The 17608-nt window shown below is 37.6% G+C and overlaps 2 protein-coding genes across 5 annotated transcripts in view; both read left to right on the top strand.

Annotated features, from left to right (window-relative positions):
* hsf2 (heat shock transcription factor 2) overlaps nt 1-17608 on the top strand; it is a 41478-nt gene that overhangs the window by 10876 nt on the left and 12994 nt on the right. Inside the window, exons 3-8 of the mRNA XM_077553077.1 lie at nt 3713-3840; nt 4816-4940; nt 14366-14441; nt 14521-14582; nt 14658-14736; nt 17016-17149. Of these exons, the coding sequence (XP_077409203.1) occupies nt 3713-3840; nt 4816-4940; nt 14366-14441; nt 14521-14582; nt 14658-14736; nt 17016-17149 (604 nt within the window). The remainder of the gene's footprint in view (nt 1-3712; nt 3841-4815; nt 4941-14365; nt 14442-14520; nt 14583-14657; nt 14737-17015; nt 17150-17608) is intronic.
* On the top strand, nt 4965-14356 carry LOC144039583 (N-lysine methyltransferase KMT5A-A-like). 4 transcript variants are annotated; one of them, XM_077553081.1, is made up of 8 exons: nt 4965-7134; nt 7739-7882; nt 7974-8136; nt 8536-8598; nt 9677-9730; nt 10715-10768; nt 11728-11793; nt 13156-14356. In XM_077553081.1, exons 2-5 carry the CDS (start codon nt 7765-7767, stop codon nt 9705-9707), a joined length of 375 nt encoding a protein of 124 aa, XP_077409207.1. In that variant the 5' UTR covers nt 4965-7134; nt 7739-7764; the 3' UTR covers nt 9708-9730; nt 10715-10768; nt 11728-11793; nt 13156-14356. The 4 variants fall into 4 exon arrangements, with proteins under 4 accessions (XP_077409207.1, XP_077409205.1, XP_077409209.1 ...); XM_077553079.1 differs by having other exon boundaries at nt 4965-7882; XM_077553083.1 differs by having other exon boundaries at nt 4965-7882; nt 9639-9730.

Genomic DNA, 17608 nt, shown 5'->3' with positions numbered 1-17608 from the left:
CTCATTATATTGTAAAAAATAAATTGCGTTTTTGTACAAAACCAATTACCCAAAAGTTGGGACACTATATAAATTGTGAATAAAAACTGAATGCAATTATGTGGAAGGGCCGAATTTTTATATCTAATCTCCAAAAAGTTGGGACAAGGCCATTTTCACCACTGTGAGGCATCCCTTCTTCTTCTTACAACAGTCTGCAAACGTCTGGGGATCGGGGAGACAAGTTTCTCAAGTTTAGAAATAGGAATGCTGTCCCATTCTTGACTAACACGCGTCTCTCTAACTGTTCAACTGTCTTGGGCTTTCTTTGTCGCACCTTCCCCTTTATGATGCGCCAAATGTGCTCTATAAGTGAAAGAAGTGGACTGCAGGCTGACAATTTCAATACCCGGATCCTTTTCCTACGCAGCCATAATGATGTAATTAGTGCTGCATGTGGTCTGACGTTATCGTTTTGAGAAATGCAAGATCTTCTCTGAAAGTGATGATGCCTGGATGGGAGCATATGTTGTTCTCCAATCTGAATACACCTTTTTGCATTGACGATGCCTTTCCAGATGTGGAAGCTGCCCATGCCACATGCACTCATGCAACCCTATACCATCACAGATGCAGGCTTATAAACCGAGTGCTGATAACAACTTGGGTTGTCCTTGTCCTCTTTAGTCAGTATGATATGGCGCCCCAGTTTTCCACAAAGAACTTTGAATCGTGATTCTTCTGACCACAAAACAGGTTTGCACTTTGCCACACTCCATTTTAAATGACCCCTGGCCCAGAGAAAGATATATTTTCTCAGTTTAAACTTTTGACCTGTCATCTATGTTCTATTCTGAACAAAACATTGAAATTTGGCACTTCCACATAATTGCATTAAGTTTTTATTCACAATGTGTATAGTGTGCCAACTTTTTGGGAATTAGGTTTGTACATTATAACAGCAGTGACGGAAGAATGGGCATGGCCATTTCATTGTCAGGTACTCCTATAGCAGGGATAGGGAACCCTGGTTCTCGAGAGCCACTGTCCTGCCTGTTTCCATGTGTCTCTCCTCAAACACAGCTGACTCAACTGATCAGCTAATCAGCAAGCTATGTAGAAGCCTGATAACGATCTTGTTCATCAATCAGGTGTGTTGATTGAGGGATTGAAGACATGGAAAACAGGCAGGACAGCGGCTCTCGAGGACCAGAGTTCCCTATCCCTGTCCTATAGGCTCAGCAGCGCAAAAGCATCATGGTCTATGTAGTTCACAATGTTGTTTGGCTGAAGCGGGCTAAAAGCAATGAATTTTTTCACAGATATGTTGAAAAATATTTGATGGTATGACTGATTGATAGGAGTAATAACCACCACAGTGACCAAAACATTCCTAATTCAAATTTAATTACACCAATGAACTAATCACCAGATGGTGCCAAAACTGCACAGATGGAATTCAAGCTCGCCTCAGATGTGCTGCTTTTATTATGACGTGACGATGACGATATTGTGGCAGCTTTAATATCGCGATGTCACGATATTGCCGTTATCGTTACATCCCTACAATATATATTTCGTTTTTTTTTTTAAATTTCTACCTGAATTGCAAACTCGCTATAATTTGACCAAAACTGTACTTTGTAGCCTGGCCAAAAAGTGTATAGGGCCATCACTAAGGCCCTTCTGAAGTAGTTCCACAAAAAACACAGAAAAACTGAAAGGGACTAACCATTTATTTATATGTTTGTTTGCATGACATCATGCAAGACAAACTTAAGAGGCAACTCTTTCTTGAAGATTGTGGTCGAATTCAAAATGACAAATGATAGTCTTCTGGAATTGATAGATTCTGTTCTACTGTACAATGGATTCAAATTCCGATATACAGTGTTCCCTCGTTCCTCGCAGGTGCTTAGTTCCAAAAACTACCCGCGATAATGGATATCTGCTTTAATTTTATTATTTTTTATTTTCCGTTAATTATATATATATTTTTCATTTATTATATATTTTTTCGTTTTGGTATGATTTTTAGTTTATTGTGAATGCTTTTTCATTCATCATATATGTTCTTTTTTTTTTTTTTTTTTTTACAGTAATTTTTTTTCCACTAAAAGTATTTTTTTAATTTACTTATTATACAACACAGTATATATTTTTTTGTTTATTCTAAATGTTATTTCGTTCATACTATATTTTTTTCATTTATTATATGTTTTAAGTCTAACACTTTACCTCACACTTTATATATGCACTTTTCTTGATAGGTGTTAACATTTTCTCACATACTGTATCTCTTGTTTAAACACAATAGGCCTACACACTCTGTGTTCAAACCTTTGTAGATTTTAAAATAATAAAAATAATAATAACAATAAAATAGAATGAAACTAATATCCAAAACATTTATTTGAGAAACAAAAATATAAACGGCGATCGATCCATTTTTTCCAACTGATATGTGTTCCTAATTTTTTAAAATAAAAATAGTCATTAAAAAAACACACACACAACAACAAAACAGCGGTTAGAAATGACACTCTTAACTTTAATGACGAGGATACGAGGCTGAGAAATCCATTTTGACCGGGAGGCTCGGGAGTGCATTGCCGGTTCTGGCGGTTTTGGTACGACAAGCTGGTCGCCAGTCGATCCGCAGCGCATACGCAGCCGGTGTAATATGAACAAGCTGGAAATGGAAGCAAATCGGAGTAGCGAATCCGCAATGCACACGCATGCGATTTAATCTAGGGGTGAGCCATGGGGTGGTGACGGACGCACAGGCGTTCCAAGGCATGAAATTGGGAAACTGTCGGACCTTTGTCTCCAGGTCGCGAAGGCAACGGGCAAGGTCGGAATGCGACGGGCCATACACTGTTGGAAAGGTCTCGTCAAGACAAATCCGAGGATGCCCGCAAATATACGGCTGGCCAGGGACCTCCAGGACACAGAGGATTTTCAAAAAGTTACCCTGCCAGCGGTGGTTCCCATCCCGGGAAAAAATCAGTCGATTGTCGGCCCTTTATTTCTTAATTTTAATGATGTAGAAACGAGGCAGGACACGTAAACCCATTTTGACCGGGCCCGCATCGCCGCAGTGCCCCCGAAACTCCACCCTAGCGTTGTGGCCGGCGCAGTTCTGCGTGAACCATGGGGCAGGTGGCAGGTGGCAGGCGGCGCGCTGAGCCGTCTGACAGCACGCTGAAGAAAAAAAAGAACGCTGTAAAAAAGAACGCTGTAAAAAATCCGCGAAGCTGCAAAAGATAAACCCGCGAGAAACAAGGGAACACTGTACATTCATTTTTGCTTTTGTAGAGGTTTCCATTTGAGTCATTTTAACCATGCTTCTGATCTTTTACATTTGTTCTATCAAAATATATTTTAGATAGTTTATTTAGCGCTACAGCAAGGGTGCCCAAGTCCGGTCCTCGAAAGCTGCTATGCAGCCTGTTTTAGATGTTTCTGTCCTCAACACACCTGAATCAAATGTTTAGCTCAAGCTTTCCAGAAGCATGATAACTATCCTGATTCTTGATCATATGAATCAGGTGTGTTGGAAGAGCAAAACATCTAAACCAGGCTGGATTGGGACTCTCGAGTACCCAACTTGTGTACCCCTGCTCTACAGCAAAAATAGATTTTCATTGTAATGACAGTCCCAACATATCGTAGTGCAATATTAGTTTTGCATCACTTTCTAATTTATTATGCACAATTTTAATGAATTCAGATGGATTCCGGAAAGTGATGCACATTGACCAAGGCATTGTCAAGCAGGAGAGAGATAGTCCTGTGGAGTTTCAGCACCCTTACTTCAAACATGGACAGGATGACCTGCTAGAGAACATCAAGAGAAAGGTAGTGTAAATATGTATTTTGAACATTTTAGATTCCCAAAATACAATTTTGCTAATTTTACAGGTTGCTTTAATGACATCATTGGTTTTAGGATGTTTTGGCCTTTTTGTTTTATTTTCTACGTATGTTAGGTTTAGTGCAGTTACTTCTGTCATGTCATCAGCCTACAGTAATTTTGGGACTTATAAGCCGCTACTTTTTTCACTTGCATTCAACCCTGCAGCTAATACAAAGGTGCGGCTTATCCATCAGATCACAAGGGGGCGCACTGTAAAGGAAGCGCAAGAGCGCCAAGCAGAGCAAAACAAACCAAGTGAGCCTACATATAGTAGGAGACAGAGAACGAGACAATTTGCGCCCTCATTATGGAAAAGAAAGTATCTTTAACCCGGTGCGGTAACATTAAAACACCTGCGGCTTACTGTCGGGTGCGGCTTATATGTGTAACAAACTCGAGTATTCCCTAAATTTAGCTAGCGCGGCTTATAGTCAGGTGCGTCTTATAGTTTAGAAATTTCTGTAATTTACATAAATGTTTAATGTATAACTTAGGTTCCCTGAAGGAGAGGAATGATGTGCAATTCATGATAACCCTTGCTGAACATACGGACTCTGTGAGGAGTGGCTATCGAATGAAGAGATGACCCCAATGACTGGTATATATGCAGGTTGGCGGGGTCTAACATACTTCATCATAGCTCATCTGCCTAATGACCACAAGAGCATGTAGCTCATACATGTTGTACCTCTTTCCACTCCTTCAGGAAATATGTTATTTTCATAACATTTCACTTTTGCGCTCTCAAAATAATGCCTTTGAAAATAAGAGTTCAACATCACAACCACAATCAAATACATTTCCGCACTGACGCAAAACCAAAAATTTGTTTTTAGAATGAGAAACTCTGCAAAAGCTCACCTGGACATGTGAATCTTTTTTTGTGTGGTTTCTTTGTTTCAAATTCTGACACCCAGGTCTCAAACGCACGTCCTGAGGAAAATAAGATTCGACAAGAAGACCTGTCCAAGATCTTGGCGAGTGTTCAAAGTGTTCACAACAAACATGAAAATATCGACATCAGGCTAGCAACACTGAAGAGGTCAGTGCAACCTCCAGGAAGTTTACAGTTGTAGCAATTCTTGTGTCTTCCTCAAACGTAAGACCTTTGTGGTAGAAATGTATGTGCGTATGTTTATACAGTATGTGTGTTGCTATAAATCTTCAAACATCAATCCTGAGTTTTCTTCTAACTAGTTTTTTTTCCTTTGTTTGAAACCCTTTATCAACCACAGCAAAAATTCGGAGGGGTGGGGGTGGGGGGAGACAATAATGAATTATTTTCTCTCTCTAGATAGATAGATAGATAGATAGATAGATAGATAGATAGATAGATAGAAGGAAAAAAGCATAGGTGTGAAATGTTTGTTTAGTTTCAAGATTTTCACCTCTTAAAACTAAGGGGTAACTTTTTTTGACAAATGACAATAATATATGAATTTTATATTTATATGTGTGTGTGTGTGTGTGTGTGTGTGTGTGTGTGTGTGTGTGTGTGTGTGTGTGTGTGTGTGTGTGTGTGTGTGTGTTTGCCTTTGTGTATTATGAGGACATTTCACCTGAATACATGCCGTGCTGCAAGGACATTTTGAATTATGAGGACACAGCCCATGTCCTCATAATTATTTCAATGCAGAAGTGCTTCTAGGGCTGTAGAAGGCTTAAATCCAAAGTTTTAGCCAATGTCCTTGTAAAGCATAATTACGTGAATTTGTGTATTTTTGTGTATTTGATGGCGCCCCCTGTAGGAAGGTCCTTGTAATGCACCACTTCATGAATAATTCACACCAGTGTATATTTCACAGCATTTGATTGGCTGACCATCACCTGTCCCCACAATTACGCACGTCTCCATAATTCAGTTTTTTCTCAAAATGCTGTGTATTGTGAATGTTTGTCTGTAGACACAGAGCCTTTTTTTTTTTTTTTTTTTGCAGCCACCAATTCCTAAGTAAATAATTAAATAATGAAATACCCTATGATATTTAATTATATATTTCAGTATTTAATTCTTTCAGTGGTTGTTTATTTAAAAATGTACAATGGTTAACAGCAGAGACAGAGAAACTGTCAGTGCCGTACATTAATTCATCATTTAACATCCCACCCTGCCTTTACAGTATAACATCTTTCTGTACACCAGTGGCCAAATGTTTTGAGAATGACATTGATTTTCTAAGAATCTGCAGTGCTGACTTATTATTGTTTTTTTATGATGGCAATTTGCATGTACATGTACTCCAGAATGTTATAGTGATTAGATGAATTGCAAAGTCCCTATTTGCCATGAAAATTAAAGTAATTTCCTTTAGTGACCTTACAAACTTTAAGTGAAGAAGGCTTCAGGGCACCCAAGAAAATCCAGCAAAAGCCAGGACTATCTCCCAAAGTTGATTCAGCTGCGGGGATAAGGACATCACCACCAGTGTAGAGCTTGCTCAGGAATGGCAGTAAGCAGGTATGAGTCCATCTACACCCATGGTGAGGGAGTAAGACTTTTGGAGGATGGCCTGGTGTGACCAGTGAAAAAGGGATTCCATAAACACAGACCAAAATAAGGAAAAAAGAGTTAAAGTTATTTTCTCTGATTAACCCCCTTTCCAACTGTTTGGGGCATCCGGAAAAATGCTTGTCTGGAGAAGAAAAGGTGAGCGCTACCATCAGTCCTGCTTCATGCCAACAGTAAAGCATCATGTGACCATTCATTTGCAGGGTTGCTTCTAAGCCAAGTTACTGGGCTCGCTCACAATTTTGCCAAAAAACACATGCATCCATTACTAAAGTATAGTACCAAAACATCCTCGGACAGCAACTGTGTGACAGCAGCAAGGTTATTTTATTTACTAAAGCAAAAAAACATTTTTGTTAATGAAAAAAATAATAATAACTTTTTAAAAAAACAAACTGAAATCACATTAAACGATTACAAAATTATCTATAATTCTAGCAATAATATCCTTTGTTTTCGTCTGTGGTAATTAATTTAGTATATGAGCCTTTCGGGTTAATTTTAAATGTGATCTATTTTTTTTTAATTGACACTGTAAATCATAGAACAATAGCCACTCTTATCAACAAAGTTCATAATCCAACACTGAACCAATTTGTTGATTTAAATGTGATTTATTATATTGCCCGGAGTACGGAAGTGACGTCATCTAGCAGCCCCGATAGAGAACCGCCCCCGGCTCTAATTACTTCACGAGAGGTGATGGCAGTGTAGCTGTGCTAATGAGGTAGGTTTGAAGCTCGAATTTTTCCTCCAGAAACTTGTTTATTTTAATGTTGGTCGCTTGTGTACATTGCTGAAAATGATTTATAATGCAAGTCCAGTGTAAGTGCAGCTAAGCTAACGTTAGCATACCTAACCATCTGTTGATTATGATGGTTGCAGCTAATTATTTAGAATTGCTACGCTTTTGTTAGCAACGGTTAGCTCAGTTAGCATAGCAGAGCTAACCGTCTGTTGAGTAAGATAAATGCTAATTGAAATTTTTAAGAGGAAAGCAATAACAGGCTGGTTTGATAGGCTGGTTTGTGATGTGAAAATATACAATGGTTTAGTATTACCAGTACAGTATAAATGAAGTATTGGTAAATTGCTGCATTTGTGTTTACTTAAATTTGTTCTTTAAATAGAAATATTTCAGTAAAGTCTGTTAGTGTTCATTACATTTAATTTATGCAAATATTTAGCAGAGCTGTGCTATCCACTATTTTATTTTCGTTGGCACATTTACTGCACACTGCACAGGATATTATGGTCCACAGAAAGTCAACTTCAAAACATCTGCACCAAGTTACCTATCAAACTGATTGAAACTCATTTTTTTTCTATAGCTTTAGATCATTATCTTCAGTGAGATATGTCAGTCATGAGGCCACAGAGGGCAAAAGTTAAACCCAAAGAAGAGGTAGCATATTTTTCATCCTTAGGTAAAGACAGGGATGGCTTCACCATAAAATATATTAATTCATTCAAAGGTGAGTATTGGTAAAAGATTCTTTAGTATGGGCCTAGTTTTCATTACTGTTATAATGAAATATTTCTGTTGTATCCCTTTTTCTTTGTAAGGTCGAGGAGTGTTCAGTTCCTGCTCCTTTCAGAAGGGAGTCTTTCCTACTGAATATCGAGGAGAAGTTATAAGCAAACAGGAACGTGAAAACAGGCTGAGAGTGTATCATGATGCCCAGAAGGTTTTCATGTTTGAATTTCACTACAATGGAAAAACACTATGGTATGTTTATATGTATATTAATATATATTTTTTTTTTTTTGGGGGGGGGGGGGGTAATCGTGCAAGGTTTGACAAAACATAAAAGATTAATTATAACTCAAAAGCAAAAGTACATTCTTTTCTCAATATAATTTTTTTTGTTTTTATTTCATTTTTTTTACAATATTGTGACTTATTTTTTTATTTTACTTTTACAGTTATCGTGAGTATCGCTAACCTCACAATATCATGTTGATTATCATATCGTGATTGCTTATCATGACATTTGGATATTGTTTCATACATGTGACATACTAGAATTACTGGTCGCACATTCATGATTACATGAAATTACAGTATAGCAGTCTAGTCTTAGTAAGAATTTAATTGTATTGGTATTTTTCTATTCATCTACCCCAGGTTTCCACTGAAGCACAACCTGATGAAGACACCGCTATCACAGACTGCGCCAAAGTTGACCAGGTGACTAGATTTCTTTTTGAATGTTGTTGAAATCAGTTTTCAGAAGCAAAGACATTAGTGGAGGGTGGAGATACTAGGGCTGCACAATATGTGGAAAATATCTTGGCGCACGAATGGCTCATGCAATATGTGCATTGCAAAGACGTGCAACAAATGGATATTGGATTGTTTGTATACTTTAGTCTGAGGCTAAGCGATATGGCCAAAAAATTAAATAAAAAGTCTTTTAAACCAACCATCCAGCATTCTGCCACCACTTGTGCAAAATTACAACTCACAATAACATCTGGATGTAACAGAACATTATAACAGTTTTTAATAATCCAGAAGACAAAATACATTTCACGATTTAGCAAATTTTCAACGATTCAATTTGAATTTAATTTATTCAATTAATTTGATTTATTGCCAGGCCCTACTTGAGTCTGATTTTGACCAATCAGAGACAACCTTAATTGCGCATCGCCATACAAGAGAATTGTATCGAGGAGCATTACTAACAAAAAAAACCTTATTTGGATAAAACTAGATCAAAATGAGCATGATTATTTTTCCGCACGTACGTGTATTTCTTTAATTAGATTATGAAGATATATATATTCGGTCCATGTTTAATGTCACAATAATCTCCATCACTGTATAAAACACCCATGTCGCATGTTTTGTCAATACTGTGCAGCCCTCGCAAGATACACAGTCCTCACAATGTCGTAGTTGTGAATAACTGACACTCTGAGGACAGTGTATTTATACACTGTGAGTTTAAAATACGTTTTGAGGGCTTGGAGTTACACATACAGTCCTCACAATTCATACTCTGGTCAGGTATGGACACTCTGAGGACTGTGTATTTTCTTATTTTTGTGTCATTGTGAAAAATAGACGTCACCAATTTACACAAACCTGTAGTGCAGACAGATTTATTTATTTATTTTTGTAATGGCAAATAAAATGAGTTTGCATTCACATTACTTTAACCTATTCATTAATCTGTATGTACTGTAACTGTGTAAATGCACAGGTACAGTCGTGTTACTAAGAATTTAATTTTATATGTATTTTTCTCTTTGTGTACCAGGTTTCAACTGACGCACAACCTGAAGACATAGCTGTCACAGACCAAGTTGACCAGGTGACTAGATTTCTTTTTGAATGTTGATGTTGAAATACGTTTTTCAGAAGCAAGACGTTGCACAATATATACAAAAAAGATCTTGTCGCACGAATGGCTCATGCAATATGTCTGTTGCAAAGACATGCAACAAATGAATATTGTATTGTATACTTTAGTCTGACTTTGACCAATCAGAGACTACCTTAATTGCGCATCACCATACAAGAGAACCGTATCGAGGGGCATTACTAAAAAAAAACGAACTTATATGTATAAGACTAGATCACAATAAGCATGATTATTTTTCCGCATTAACGTGTATTTCTTTCTTTGGATTATAAAGATCTCTCTATCTTTATCTTTATGTCTATATATCTATCTATATCTATATATTGTCTCTCTATCTATATATATATATATGTATATTTGTGTATATATATATATATATACTGTATGTATACTGTATATATATATATATATATATATACTGTATATATAGAGTATGTATGTATTCAGTATATGTATAGATCTTTTTTTTTAGGTCCGTGTTAAATGTTTAATCTCCATCACAGTATAAAACACCCATGTCGCATGTCAATACTGTGTAGCCCTCGCAGATACACAGTCCTCACAATGTCGTAGTTGTGAATAACTGACACTCTGAGGACAGTGTATTTATACACTGCGAATGTAAAATAAGTTTTCAGGGGTTTGGAGTTACAGATACAGTCCTCACAATTCATACTCTGGTCAGGTATGGACACTCTGAGGACTGAGTATTTTCTATTAATTGTTTCATTGTGAAAAATAGACGTCACCAATTTACACAAACCACTAGTGCTGACGGATTATTTATTTTTGTAATGGCAAATAAAATGTGTTTGCATTCACAATACTTTAACCTATTCATTGTTCTTTATGTACTGTAACTGTGTAAATGCACAGGTACAGTCGTGTTACTAAGAATTTAATTTTATATGTATTTTTCTCTTTGTGTACCAGGTTTCAACTGACGCACAACCTGAAGACATAGCTGTCACAGAGCAAGTTGACCAGGTGACTAGATTTGTTTTTGAATGTTGATGTTGAAATACATTTTTCAGAAGCAAGACGTTGGCACAATATATAAAAAAATATCTTGTCGCACGAATGGCTCATGCAATATTTGTATTGCAAAGACATGCAACAAATGAATATTGTATTGTATACTTTAGTCTGACTTTGACCAATCAGAGACTACCTGAATTGCGCATCGCCATACGAGAGAACCGTATCGAGGGGCATTACTAACAAAAAATAACTTAATAGGATAAGATTAGATCACAATGAGCATGCTTATTTTTCCGCATTAACATGCATTTCTTTCTTTGGATTATAAAGATCTCTTTATCTTTATCTCTATCTTTATTTTCTATATCTATCTGTCTCGCTCTGTCCATCTCGCTATGTCTGTCTGTCCGTCTCGCTATGTATACAGTATATATATCTATATGTATGTGTATATATATGTATATAGATAGATCTTTTTTTTTTAGGTATGTGTTAAATGCTTAAATAATCTCCATCATTGTATAAAACACCCATGTCGCATGTTTTGTCAATACTGAGCAGCCCTCGCAGATACATAGTCCTCACAATGTCGTAGTTGTGAATAACTGACACACTGAGGACATTGTATTTATACACTGTGAGTGTAAAATAAGTTTTCAGGGCTTGGAGTTACACATACAGTCCTCACAATTCATACTCTGGTCAGGTATGGATTCTCTGAGGACTGTGTATTTTCTTGTTTTTGTTTCATTGTGAAAAATAGACGTCACCAATTTACACAAACCTGTAGTGCAGAAGGATTTATTTATTTATTTTTGTAATGGCAAATAAAATGAGTTTGCATTCACAATACTTTAACCTATTCATTGTTCTGTATGTACTGTAACTGTGTACATACACAGGTACAGTCTTGTGTGTTAGTAAGAATTGAATTTTATATGTATTTTTCTCTTCATGTGTACCAGGTTTGAACTGACGCACAACCTGAAGACATAGCTGAAGACGTAGCTGTCACAGACAAAGTTGACCAGGTGACGAGATTTATTTTTGAATATTGATGTTGAAATCAGTTTTCAGAAGCAAGACGTTAGGAGTGAAGAGTGTAGAGTAGATGCTAGGGCTAAACTATATAACTAACAAATATAATCACAACAATTGTTTATGCAATGTGTATTGCCAAGACGTTAAAAATACTGTATCCAACAATACGCTTGTATGGGACTAAAATTTCTACAAGTCAACATTAAAAATATCTCAAATTTAAGATTTGTTGGCAGTTTGGTGATTTAGATTATGCACTGTAGTGATCTTTTTTTCCCATTAATTTATTTATGGTGGATTTTAGAGGTGAACTCGCTATAATTTATTATTATTTTTTTTTAAAACAGGAGTGTAAACATCAGGTAGTTTATTCACTTGTATCAAGCTTGGATAAATGTGCTTTATGTTTTGGACCTTTCGCTGCACTAGAATGGACTGGCATGATGGGTATTTTATCTTGTGTGTTATTTGTATCTGCAATGGATCTTTGTTTCACGCAACCAGGATTAATAGTGCAGGCATTTTCATTGAATGAATATAATTTAGTCAAGAGGATAAATTATGACCCATGTTTATACCGCTGTCTTTAGTTGCAAGCAGCTAAATGTTGAGCAATTGTCTCAATCTTAACGACTGTCTGACTCGGTAAAATAGAAAACGTCTACTGTAACTGAAGGACTGTATCACACAAGACCCGTTTTAGGGGCAATGCCATAGATTAAGCATATTAACTATCCCTCTTGTTAAATGCTTCATCTCATCTTTCGAATAAATGTGGTGACTAGATTTATAATAATCTTTAGTATATGCACAAACTTTAGGTTCTAAATGCTTTTCTAGTTTGCTCCAGCATCTGGCACATATCCCGTTGATTGCAAAAAAAAAAAAAAATGCAAAACTGCTTGATGATGAAGACCACCTATCTTTGGTAAATGAACTTTAGCACATTAGCCCATCAATGGCGGGAGCGCTCGACACTTGTCTCAAGCTTCTACTTCGAGTGTAACATCACTAAGTAACAGCGAAGTAAAGCTAGTAAATATTTATGACCACCCGCCAAAAGGAACTTTAACCCGCATCCGGCAGGTGTCAATTTTAGAGCCGCTGTATATATGCACATGTATGTGTGCGTCTACTGTATATATGGATATCATTGGTGTCCTGTGAAAAACACGTTTCCATTTTTAGGTCGCGGGCTGCTCTCCGGTAGCAATCCTTCTTGGCGGCACGGCTTGTATCACGGTGCGCTTTAGAGTCTGGAAAATATGGTGGATGTGTTTTTCACAGGACAGTGACAATATGTATATGTATGTCTGTATGTATGTAATAATTGTTTTTGTTTAAAAAATTAGGTTGCTGATGTATCCAGTTCAAGTGAGGATTCATCAGCAGAGGAATATGTTCCAGATTCTCACAGTACTTCGGACACTTCCTACATTGAACCTGTTTCAGAAATTCTGAAATCCGAAGGTATTCCAGTAATGAGCTATTAGAAAACTGCTCATCTTTAAGATGAGAGGTAGTCATGTTTTAAAGAATAAAATGTTCAATGTTCACTGACTCTTTTGCATCTGGTTTCATGTCTAACTTATCCATTACAAAGATGTGCTTGACCCAGATAACCTGTTCACATAAGAAGCATGTTTTATTAACATACCAGTTTCAGTCTGTCCTAAAGTTGTAACATGGTGCTCAAGGATCAGGTATGACTTTGCATTTCACAGTATTGTTATGCACAACAATGCGACCTTATATCAGGTAAGTCATTACACATCAATGTCATTTCAGTTTGTGTAACGTCAGAATGCCAGAACTTTCAAGTCACTTCAGTGACATGGTTGCTGTGTGTTGTGTAAACTTTGTCCTTGTAATGTGAGTTGGTCCTCATAATTACCATTTTTGCCATGGGCGTGGCTTATTTAGCTCATTATCTATGTCCTCATAATTACTGTTTTTTCAGGTTTTTCTTTTTTTTGTGCGTTGAGTTTTTTCAAGTTTTGAAGTGAAATTTCCCTGGACGACCCCCAAAAATTTTTTGGGGTGCAAGTCCCATCTCTCTGGCATTAGCGGAAAGGGGTGTCCCCGTAATACACAATTAAACAGGTTTGGAAAAAATGTCCTCATAATACACAGAGGCAAACCCGTGTGTGTGTGTGTGTGTGTGTGTGTGTGCGCAAATTAGCATTCAAAGGGTTAAAATCCTTAAAGGGGAAGTCAAGACCCCCTAAATGCAGACATCCCAAAACATTTCATAAAAATGGACATAAGTGTTTTTCACAGGACAGCGACGGTATGGAAAGTTATCATAGCTTTGCTCAATGCTATATTTGCATGATCTGGCGAAGTAATTGGGTAATCTAGAATGAGATGTTGTTCATGCTTGATAATAAAATAGAATCGCTCCCTTTTAAATTGCATTCTGTCTGTCATAATTGTAACAAATTGTGTGCAACTTACTGCTCTCCAAAATACCGGAGAAGATCAGTGGTATGAGAAGCCTGCTCATTTCCCCTGTAAAGCATACACTTCTTTCTTTTCTTTCAAACTAATTGTGTTGTTTAGGGAGAACGAAGCTCTTTGGACAGAGATCTCTGATCTGAGACAGAAGCATGCCCATCAGCAACAACTCATCAAGAAGGTAAGTTTAGGCCTTTAAGCAGGTGTCTTTCCCCTCGAGTGATGACTACAACTGTGACCTGCTTTTGTTTCTTTTTCAGCTGGTACATTTCATCGTCACATTGGTACAGAACAACCACCTGCTGAATTTAAAGCGCAAAAGGTGTGTGTTGAAATATATATGTATATATGAATTGTCAACCTGGAATCTGACATCACACTTCACCTTTTTTAACAGGCCAATTCTCATGAACACCAATGGAAAGAAACCTAAATATTTTCATGACATCTACGATGACACAGTTTGTGTAGAGCAGGTCAGTGCCATTAACTTGAACAATTTATTTTGCAGTCACGACTGCCTTGCCAGTGTACATAACAGTGGAGAGGTGATATAGCAATACTTGCATCACAATGCATCATTTTGAAATTAGGGCCCAACCAATTAATCTTTAACTCTTTCACTGCCAGACGTTTTCAGAAATGGGTTGTCCCCACTGCCAGCCGATTTAAACATTTTGAGTGATCTTTCAAGGTCCACAGAAAATGTTGTGTTTGGACTATGGAAACACACATACTACCAAATGAAAGATTGGACTCTCAGCTTTCATCAGAAAAAAAAAGTTTGCTTCTACCTTATTCCGTTCTTCAGTAATCAACAATAGAAAATGGTTACTTTCACCGAAATTCTCTGTTTTGAAACAAAAAATGGAGAAAAAGAGCTTTTTGTGAAACGATGTTATTTCATGCACTCTAGTGAATTGTACACTTCTTTTTGTCCATGAATGATGCCACAAACACCTAAATAGCGCTTTACTTCTGTAAAACGCTTTCACCAACAATGAAAAAGTGTTTTTTGATTGCAAAATACGTTTATTTCCATTCAACAGTGTAACAATTTGACAAAACAATTTCGCAAACTATTTACAAATGTGTGCAACTGTGGTACTACTTACAATTATGTGGATGTTTCAAATACAGAGTTTCCTTTTGTAACGCTCTCCTGCGTGCAAGGAGACGCCAGGACTCGCACAACAGTTTACTTTCACTTTCGCATTGGTCCGTTTTGCGTGCAAACGTTACACTTTCTTGACGGCCTTTTTTTCCGGGGATTAAAAAGCAAGTAGCAGACTGTACACACTTCCTCCGATGAATATGCATTGGACTCGGGGCACTCTCCGTCGTCCGATCGAACGTCCGCCTGTGCGTGCTCGGTTGTGCTGCGCGTTACGACACCATCATAGCCGCCGCGTCAGCGGTTCCAATTTCGCCGTCAAGCTCGTATTCACCTTCATCATCATCGATGATGATCATCGTCGTCATCAATGTACTATTTTAGCGTTGGTCGATGTTTCGTCTTGTAAGTGTAGAGCTGCTTGCAAACGCTCGCCATTGCCCATTCCCTCCTCCATCTAGCTCCATCTAACGTCTTCTACTGCCGCATCAATGCTTCCCAACCACGTCACCACCACCCTCATCTTCATCATCGATGATGATCATCGTCGTCAACAATGTGCTCTTTCAGCGATGCTTTTGGTCTTTGAAAAAAACGGCTCGGGCGTGAGCTCCTCGCGACCGGCCACCATTTTTCCTTTGTCTTCCATTCTCATCTCCTGCTCGACGCTCTAGCTCCGCCTCTACTGACGCCCACCCGACCTTGTTAAAAGAGAGTAATCGCTGCCCTCTAGGGGCCAAAAATAGTCATTAGGCACAACAGACCGGCTGGAAACTTTCACCACAGCTCCGGAAGCCTTGCCCGCACCCGTTTCAAAAAAATAAAAAATAAAATTGGATGACGTCTTTAGACGTCATTGGCAGTGCTCCGTAGGTTTTTACTTGACATCTATAAACGTCAATGGCAGTGAAAGAGTTTTAAAATTATACTATAATCGGCGTCCGATTATAGCCCTTCAAACATCTGCCAAAACAATCGGCCAATTGAGCCAAATGGCCGATTATTTTATTCCCCCTTAAAACGTTATAATCAAAGAAAAACGAAGTTTCTGACACTGTGAAAGTACTCTGAAATCACCATTTTGCTTGCGTAGCATTAGCAACTAGCAAGTGTGTAGCATATTTTATTCAGCTTATTATGTTGTCCCCCAATGTCCTTTAAGCTGTTGAATGACATCCCAGTTTGAGTTAACTGTAAAACTAAACACACGACACTAAGAATAACATCCACTTAAAATACAAAACATGCTTTGTTTTTAAAACATCACTAGCTTAGCGCTAATGCTAAAAGCGAAGGGAGGATCCCATTCAAATGCTAACTGGAAGTTAGCATTGACTTCGGTAATGTTTTTCCTTCAAATAAGATATTTTATATATATATATAAATATTCAAATATTCACACACAAATGCTGTGGGAACACATACCCAGAGGTGAGATAAAACTACACAATAGCACAAATTCTTCCCAATGTGTGAAAAACTAGTTATTTTAATAGAATTCAATCGTAACTTTCTTTTGTACTCACTTTAAGTGTGTACACCATGGATGCACGGCACCACACTGCCCCCAAGAGGCCAAAACACACAGGAACAGTCAGTATTTGATCTTTCTGTTTTTCCACTGTTTTTCTGACCTATTAGTCACCTGTCAGCAGTCGGAATAGTGTTAAGGTGTCTGAAGCATTGGATGACGTCATCATCTGTGACCTCACAGAGAACGATGGAGAGAGAGCCACCGAGATCACAGATGGATCACCCAGAAACAACGAGCCATGGTGAGTCAACTGTCCTGACATTCTAATCCCCTGGTGAGGTTTACAAGGAGCTGTGCTTGAGAAATAGTGCACACTGAGGAGGGTTGTTCAAAAGGGGGTTGATTATTTTTCCAAGAGTGTATTCATCCAAGAGAGACAGGTTGAGCGGTTCTCTTGAGGAGTCACTCAGCTGGGTTTTTATGAAAGCTACAAATACTTGTCCATGACATGCACAGTGCATTGATTTTTAATTTAGTCAATACAGTGGATATAAAAAGTCTACAGCCCTGTTCAAATGGCAATTTTTTTATAAATAATTTACAAACTTGATGTCATCCTCTTGACGGCCTCCCTGATCAGTCTTCTTGTCGTTTCATCACTTTTGGTCACCGTCTCATTTTTCTACACAAAATCTGGCATTCGAACAAGGTTATGTAGACTTTTAATATAAACCGTATATAAAAAAATAATAATTATGCC

Source organism: Vanacampus margaritifer, chromosome 19, assembly GCF_051991255.1.
Source record: "Vanacampus margaritifer isolate UIUO_Vmar chromosome 19, RoL_Vmar_1.0, whole genome shotgun sequence".
NCBI classification, from domain to species: domain Eukaryota; kingdom Metazoa; phylum Chordata; class Actinopteri; order Syngnathiformes; family Syngnathidae; genus Vanacampus; species Vanacampus margaritifer.
This window is presented reverse-complemented; position numbering and strand designations above follow the sequence as displayed.

Bases quoted from the DNA above. Each gene is read 5' to 3' on its own strand.
- LOC144039583 (XM_077553081.1), top strand. From the start codon at position 7,765: ATGTCAGTCATGAGGCCACAGAGGGCAAAAGTTAAACCCAAAGAAGAG. The intron at 7,883-7,973 runs GTGAGTATTGGT...TTTCTTTGTAAG, and splicing joins ATATATTAATTCATTCAAAG to GTCGAGGAGTGTTCAGTTCC. The intron at 8,137-8,535 runs GTATGTTTATAT...CATCTACCCCAG, and splicing joins TACAATGGAAAAACACTATG to GTTTCCACTGAAGCACAACC.